Source organism: Hemitrygon akajei, chromosome 10, assembly GCF_048418815.1.
Source record: "Hemitrygon akajei chromosome 10, sHemAka1.3, whole genome shotgun sequence".
Taxonomy (NCBI): Eukaryota; Metazoa; Chordata; class Chondrichthyes; order Myliobatiformes; family Dasyatidae; genus Hemitrygon; species Hemitrygon akajei.
The window spans coordinates 143,566,472-143,574,419 of record NC_133133.1 but is presented as its reverse complement, the minus strand read 5'-3'; the positions used below and the strand labels follow the sequence as shown (position 1 = coordinate 143,574,419).

The 7,948-nt window shown below is 34.1% G+C and overlaps 1 protein-coding gene across 3 annotated transcripts in view; it reads right to left on the bottom strand.

The window, feature by feature from the left end:
• Positions 1 to 778: 778 nt before the first annotated feature.
• bicd1a (bicaudal D homolog 1a) overlaps positions 779 to 7,948 on the bottom strand; it is a 227,564-nt gene continuing 220,394 nt past the window's right edge. For all 3 annotated transcript variants that reach the window (XM_073059195.1, XM_073059197.1, XM_073059198.1), the window contains one exon: positions 779 to 7,102. In XM_073059195.1, the coding sequence (XP_072915296.1) occupies positions 7,015 to 7,102 (88 nt within the window). In that variant the 3' untranslated portion in view covers positions 779 to 7,014. The remainder of the gene's footprint in view (positions 7,103 to 7,948) is intronic.

Sequence of the window (7,948 nt, the reverse complement as noted above, 5' to 3'; positions counted from 1 at the left end):
GTGCTTAAATCCACCAGTCCTGATCCTTTCACAGAGTTTGTATTCTGGCCAATGAGCCTTGATGAAAGTTAATTAAACTGAAACAGAGGTATTCACTAATGCAGCCTGTTAAAAACTCCCACACCTTTCTGTGTTTAACAGTAGAAAGCAAAGTCATCTCTCAATTCAATGGTGAATCATGTAGTAGGGATTTGCGTCATAATCTGATATGGCATTATATTTCATAACTGAAGGGCTATTGAATTATGAGGCTTTATTTCTTTACCTGAGAAGTTAAACAAGAGTCTGTTGCAGTGGCTTTGACAGATAGGTAAAGATACCATGGAACTAAATGGAGATGATTGAAACAGCTTCTGAGTTGCTTAGTCAGTACTTCTGCCTCAAACAGTAACACCTTGTTATTGAGATTCTGCTGTGTCAAATTGTTTTTATTGCAACTAATTTTAAGTTATTATTTGAATTTCTTAAATATTTAATAAGATGCAACATAAATACAAGTCTTTGGCAGTGTAAAAATACAATTCTGAAACTGATAATGGCAGAATATAACTGCAATCTTTGTGCTTTTTCAGATATCCCAAGTATTTATTAGTTTGACAAATGCAATGGGTTACATTTTATTATGTTAGTTGTGACTTCCTCGTAGTAGTGGATGAGACACATTACTGTATTGATTTTATTTTTAATATTGTGTTTCTTACTAGTAAGAATACAGCTGATGATTAGAAGTGTAACTCACACAGCACCTCTTAAATAAACCATCAGACGCACACAAGGACAGGATCACAAGAAACAAACTGTCTCCTCTTTATTGGAAACAATTACACATTACACTGTTTTATGTTGCTTTTTAAGAAATAATTTAAAAACAGATAAATTGCTTTATTTTCATCTCTGAAGCTTTTCATTACCCTTTTCACCGTTTCAGGGGCAGGAATGGGCAGCCTAGGCATTAAAACCACATCACGATGGTGCTGTCAGTCTACATCCACTCAAATAAGGATTTGCTCCAGATCCGCGTTTCCAAATCGATCAAAGGCCTCGTGGCTGATTCCCCTTTTCAACCTTTGGTAGGATTAATTTCAAATCAGGTCACACAAAAAGGGAGCCAATTTCAAAGCTGGGAATCTTAGATTGTCTGATTTACAATATACACAGCAATATAGGAATTCACTTTTTTAGCACAAAGGAATACTTCCATTACATGTTTTATAATCCAAGGGGAAAAAATTCAATAGTTGTATACAGACCAGAATCAAACACACTAAATTCAAAGGATCAATCCACTAATACCATTCCTAAAGTCTACAAATCAACCAAATAGTTACTATACATCCCAAATTACAAATTTCAGCAAGGGGGATGAATACTTTATGAAGCTGAATATGAATAGTATGGAAGTATAAGAATTTCTATGATACCAACCCATCTGGCTAGTACATACCATATAGTACATCAACTTATCTGCACTTCTCGGCTATGTGCATTATGCTATATAAAATGTTCTTTTTTAAAGGATAGTTAAACAAATAGCTGTTTTTCAGGTATTTAGCACATGCAAATTTAAATTTATGACTTTATTGACTTTGCAAAAAGGCACAAAATAGGCATGGAACAGTTAATGTTCTAAACAAATTAATTTTGTAATAATAGTTCAGACTCCAGATATTCTCTGCTGGAATAGAAAATGACTCCAGATTTACTTCTGTAAAGGAGAAGGGAAGGGGAATAAATGATATGTAAGTTTGGCCTTGAGACTGTCACAGAGTAAAGCAAAATTTCTGAGAGTTTGGCTAGAACTGACCAAAGCAGAGTTCAAAGCTAAGGAGGTCGCCATACTACAAAATGACTTCGATCAGGTCAAGTTATGTTCCAGCATAGAAATCATTGTAGCCTGAATGATGCCATTAGAAGATAGATTGCTTAGTGGTCTACCTTAAGATGACATCAGTACTTTTAACACGCGGAGACCTGTCAAATAGTAATCTCCACTGACCTGAGAATCATAGCATATAATAAGCATAATCTATTAACCAAACCACCTCTGATTTTCTGTTGAAGTTTCATCACATTTTTACTAAAGTAAAGACAATTGTTACCACAAATGTTTAAATTAATTATGACCTATAGCAACCCCAAAACAGCCTGATCATACAGAACAATGATTAAAAAGACTATTCAGAAACTTTTCTATACTGAGGAGGTGGATTGAATGATTAGTAAATCAGAGATTCTAGCAGTAGTGCCTGTCTTTCTTGCTATAAGTGCAATCTCATTTCTGCACTTGGATTGGTCACAGTTGACACTGATCATGAAATAAAGTAAAACTTTACTTTCAACTCATGTGTTGGTGCTCTTTGTACATTTGATTAGCTATGAAATTAATCTCAAGAATGTTTCTTTTTAATATGAACCATTCTTCAGGCAAGCAGTCTGTTGTGCAACAAAACTTATTTTTAAGGGAGAAAAATTTAAAATGTACCAAGCCTCTTATAAAAGACACTCGATATTGTACCAAAGGCAGATATGAAATAAAGTTAAATGGTATAGGCTTGGTGGATACAGCTATAAAATACTTAAAAATTCAAATTTAAGGCTGAAATAATTTAAATAATTAGATTGTAAGAGTTTTAATCATTGTTCTAGAAGACCTCAGTACTTAAACCTCTACAATATTGAGAGTTCAAAAAGAATGCCCAAAAATTTTTAAATAGTATCCAGAAATGAAAAGTATACATTATAGACTCAGAAAAAGAACTTTAGATTATATTTTCAGTAAACTTTTAACAAATCATACCTTTATAAGTTAATTATATTTGCCAGTGTTCGTGTGAAACACCTTGAGCAGTTAGTGTGTGTGAGTGTACTTTTATAAGGCAGTTATTACACATTATAAAACCCACTGGTTGCCTATTATACTTCGCAGTTCTTCATTCCTGGATTTAAAGTAGTCCTATAGCAACAAAAAACAAAAACACAAATACCTAGGAAATATTATTGTTTACAAGAACTTGCTGAAAGTGAATAGAGGACTTTCTGGAACTTAGGGTCATGGATGACTTTAACAATACTGTAATTTTTTAATAAATCACACACACCATTATCTTTGGATAGGACCAGAAGGAAGTTCCCATCAAATAACACATTTAAAATATTACATCTGTTATGAAAAGGCTGAGATGATATTTTTGGAGCTGCTGATTTTCGTTGTGCTAGTACAACATGTCGAGAGCAAAACTGGAAAAGAAACTTGTCTATTGTGAATGACCTTGCCAACCCTGAGACTCAAGACTTCTCTGGCTAAGTACCCTGGCTGCAAACAGGTTACAATGTCAGGAAAACTGATCATTTAAACTGAAACCATTCTCCAGTGGAAGGAAGAATCAAGTTCTTTATCAATTTCAATGTATCCATTTTCAGTAAGAGCTCTTGAACTAGCTGCTCAGTTTTAATGCAGTACAAAAAAAATGTGAGGGACGGTTGACAATGGGCGTGGAGGTACAGGGTATGGTAGATCACCAGATGAAGTTTTATACATAAGCATTAACACTGAAGACAAAAATTTCTTAAAGCTAACCCTTGCTGTAAAATAGCTAACAACATGCAAACAACTATTATCTCCAGGATTCCAAAGTCAATAATCTCTCATATTTCAATATCCAATTTTACATGAGCCCAATGTTACTGGATTCAGGAGTTAATGGTGGAAAGAATATCAGTGCAGTAATAATATTTTGTCTTTAAATGCCTTTTGTGTGCTTTTTATATACGATATTGAAATACATTTTTCTCTGTGGCTCAATTTACCAAAGAGAAATATGTAGCCCATACGGTTTGCTTAATGTGCCAGTAACATTGAGTGACAGAACATTAATACTGCAATTTGTTAAATTCTTTATATAATATATGACAGGGTTGACAATTTAGACCACTTTATCCTTGCGACATCTAGCTGCTATGTCAAACATATTTGACATTCCAGCTGGATACCACGGAAAATATATCTCACTAATTTATTTTGTTGGATATATAAAAATACGCATAAAGTAACTTAACAACAAAAATAGATTTTGTGCACAATTTTAAATTCAGTTGAATTCAGCTTGTTCTTTACAGTAACAGCAACATCATTTGCAATCCTGTTCACACTGTGAACTTTGTTTCAACACCATTTGATAACAGTCCAGACTAAGGATATCATGTCAGGATGCCTTAACACTGTCAGTAATAATAGAAGTTTTTATCATTGTTCACAAATGGACTCTTAAAAAACAGGACAGTAGCTGAGAGCAATCATGATTGTAGTGATCAACACATCAACAAATTGGAAGGTAAGGAGTGCAGAATGATGATCATGTCATTCTTTTAAATCATTATTCACAATTTGCATGTTCAGTGTAGATAACTGCACATAATTAGCATAAACTGTTGATTTTCATATAAATTACAATTATTTACAAACTGACTGCAACATAATCTGTGTTCTTTTCAAAACTGTAATATAACAGAAATTTTCAGCTGCCACATCATTTATTTACCTATTCTGTTCAGCTGAAGGAGCCCAAAGCAGATTCACTATCCTGATTCAGGGTGTGTACAAAATTGAGGGAAATAATTTCAATTAATTGCCGAAATTCTACTTTGGGGGTTTCCCAACTCATATGAGCCTGCTGCCTTCACTGCAGCTGTGGTGGAGAGGAGCGGGTTGTAGATCGGGTCTCAGTTTCCAAATGGGCATAAAAAGGAACCTAAACAGTTCTTTTCCTGTGGCTCACTACACTGGCATGTATTTGTTATGAAACTACTTCTTAAAAATTCTAATGGCTTCTTACTTTAGTCGCAGATTGTTATATGTAGCCTATTAGCTTGTATAAAGATAGTAATATTTATAGTTATAAATCTATAATAGGGCACTGTCATCAGGAAGAATTATTTGGCAAATATTTTCAGACCAAGAAGAACAATGTAGTATTTTCAGCACAATGATATCCAGCTTCAAAAACATGAGTACTTTCATGTACTTCATTTTTCTATTTGCCACTAATTTATAATGAATTTTTTCCCAAATAGTTCATCTTCCACTAAGATGAGTGCCCTTTGTTAATTGATTGCCCTTTATTTCATTGTGATTCTTTAATATGATGTATTCCATTGCCTTATGATGGCAGTGCTGAGAATAGTCTTGCATTAAAAAAAAAGACTATTAGGCTGAAGTTCCTTTCACACCACAGAAAGGTTGATGTGCACAACAAATATTTTGCACAGCACGAGTGCAATACAGTTGTGCCACTGGTGTGGATACAGTGCATTCCCAGAATTTTGTTAATAGAAATGAATAATTACAAATTGGTATCTATATATACACACGCATAATATTTGCTATTTTCATATATATATATATATATCATTTGTTTTATGAAAAGTTACAAATCAAAACAGCATCCTGTAATAAGTTGTTTAACTAAGTAAACTAAATTATAATTATAAATTAATTAAATTCTATAATAACACAACTGTGCATGGATTGTGCAAATAGTGAAATATGCCAAACAGAAAACAGAAAGTCAACAGATATAAAGCTTTTTTCCAACATCACCTTGTGAAGACAAAAATGTAAACATCTCTGACAGAAAACTCTTGGCTTCATGAGAAGCTGAATTATGTTTGACTGTATAAGTGAAAGGAATATTCATTTTATGACAAGGGAATAATCAGTAAGATTCCCATCATTACTACTCTGATAACAGTACTATCCATGCCTTTCACATATTTGTTCACATGTTCCCATGGTCTGCTCAGCCTCAGCACTCTTCAAACTCTATTAATACTGTTCCATGGTGATAACACAATTAATTCTGGTGTTTCAAGTTTCAACACCAGTCTATGCGGGTTCTTGGATACATTTATCTAACAAGATGTAAAACTTGTCACACTTAAAACATTATACTTACAGATAAATGTTCCAAGCCCTTGCACACAATATAGAAAAATGTTTGTAGCCCACATAGTCAGTTAACTAGAAGATAGTATCTTGGCAATAATATCCTGTTTTTCTTTTTTGCTGAACAGAGGCAACAAATTAATAATATCACGTCTGGAAGCAAAAAAAAAAAGAAACTATTCAACAATATTATTATCAACCTTTTGAAAAAAAACACATGGCAGATCAAGTAATCTCTGTTTGCTACCTTAGTCCAAACATCAAATAAATATCATAATACTCTGGTTTTATGAAAAGGTACAAATCAAATGCATCCATTTATAAGTTAAATACAAGGACAAATGAATAAATAAAAATACAATAGCAGATCTCTAGCATCAGAAGAGATGTTTGGTTTGCAGTTGCGACCATTGCCACAGACCCTTATGATGCCCAACTCACGGTATAGTAAGCATAATTTAGGAATGCTAATCATGTCAAAATACTGCTTTTTTACTTTTAGACAATCACAACATCATTTCCAAATAATAATTTCCTACCAAAGATCATCCAATAAGTAAAAATAAACAAACATGTAAGTGCACAATATATGAAACATCATTTAGGACAAACTTACAAAATAAATGCATCACCTCATGCTTCCAAAATTACTGAAACACACATCAAAATCAATTCCTGGTTCTAATCTCAGATGCTGAATGACTGATGTCCATCGCCTGCAAATTAATTATTTTAGTGCTTTTCTCTGCCCCCTTTTTTCCGATCTCTATTTGTGTTTCACGGGCAAAAACCAAGTGACTGTGAACTACTGCTTCACAAAAGTTAGATAGCCTTTATACTCCAAAATAAGAGATGGAGGAAGGGGAAAATAACAGCAAACGAGCTTTTCCATATAAATGCTCAGTGCTTCATATTTCACGTTGGTCAACATTCTCTTCTTTGTTCCCACCATCAATAGGATTTGGGGCTCAGCAGTGAAGCAACATAGGAGGAGCCTTTGGGCTTTCCTGGCAACACATCAGTGCCAGTGGAATCTTGCTTCCTTCTCCAATGGATAACATCCTGTGGCATGACTAGGAATGGGGAGTCTTAGAAATGCATCTGAGAGGGACACATTTTGATCTGGAATGTGGTTGCTCTTCTTGGAGAGCTATATTAGGACTGCAAAGTTAAAAAAAAACAAGCAGTAAGAAATGTATGCACTTACAAAACAAAACAACACTGTTGGAAAGAATACAGATGTTAGATAAACTGGCCAATGAATTCTCTAGTAATTAACTGCAAATTAATATATCTCTAAATGTCCCTTATTTTTAATCTTCCCACTCTTTTACTGAGGATACTTGATGTAATCTTAACCTCATTTAACTATCAGGAATGTGAAGGGATCAGATTTGTTGTCCTGCTTGCTCCTTGTCTTCAATGAAGAGAATAATCGAGCTAGATGTAGAATGGGTGGGTACCAAATCCGAACCCAACCAATCTCCACTGAGTCAGTCTAGGGATTAGATCTGAAGATAGTGGTTATCCACTGAAACAAAGAGTTAGGGTTCTAACCAGCTGTTAGAATGGAACACGCCCCACAGTGAAGACAGACAACATCACCATCTAAAACCTATGTCCAATAATTCGACTTCAGCAGGATTATTTGCTCTGGAACAATGCTGTCCAGTAGAGTTGGAAGACTTAGGACAATCAGAATATCCTTATTTCCATTTTGGCTGGTTTACTAATTCATCCAAAAAAAAACAAAAGTTCAAAGCTATGACCTTCTCAGTTAACTTAAACATTGTGTTTACCAGCCTTGTGACATCCAACCTATTGCAAATTTATTTCTCAACACGCACAGAGTAACATTTCACAGTCGATAATCCTTCAAAATGAACATTCCAACACAGCAACATAAAGTTCGTACAAAAAATGTCAGTAAAAGAATTTTTTACCGAAGTAACAGTGTTTTACATGGTAATGAAATAATCTTGAAAGGGTTCAAGGTTAATTAATGAG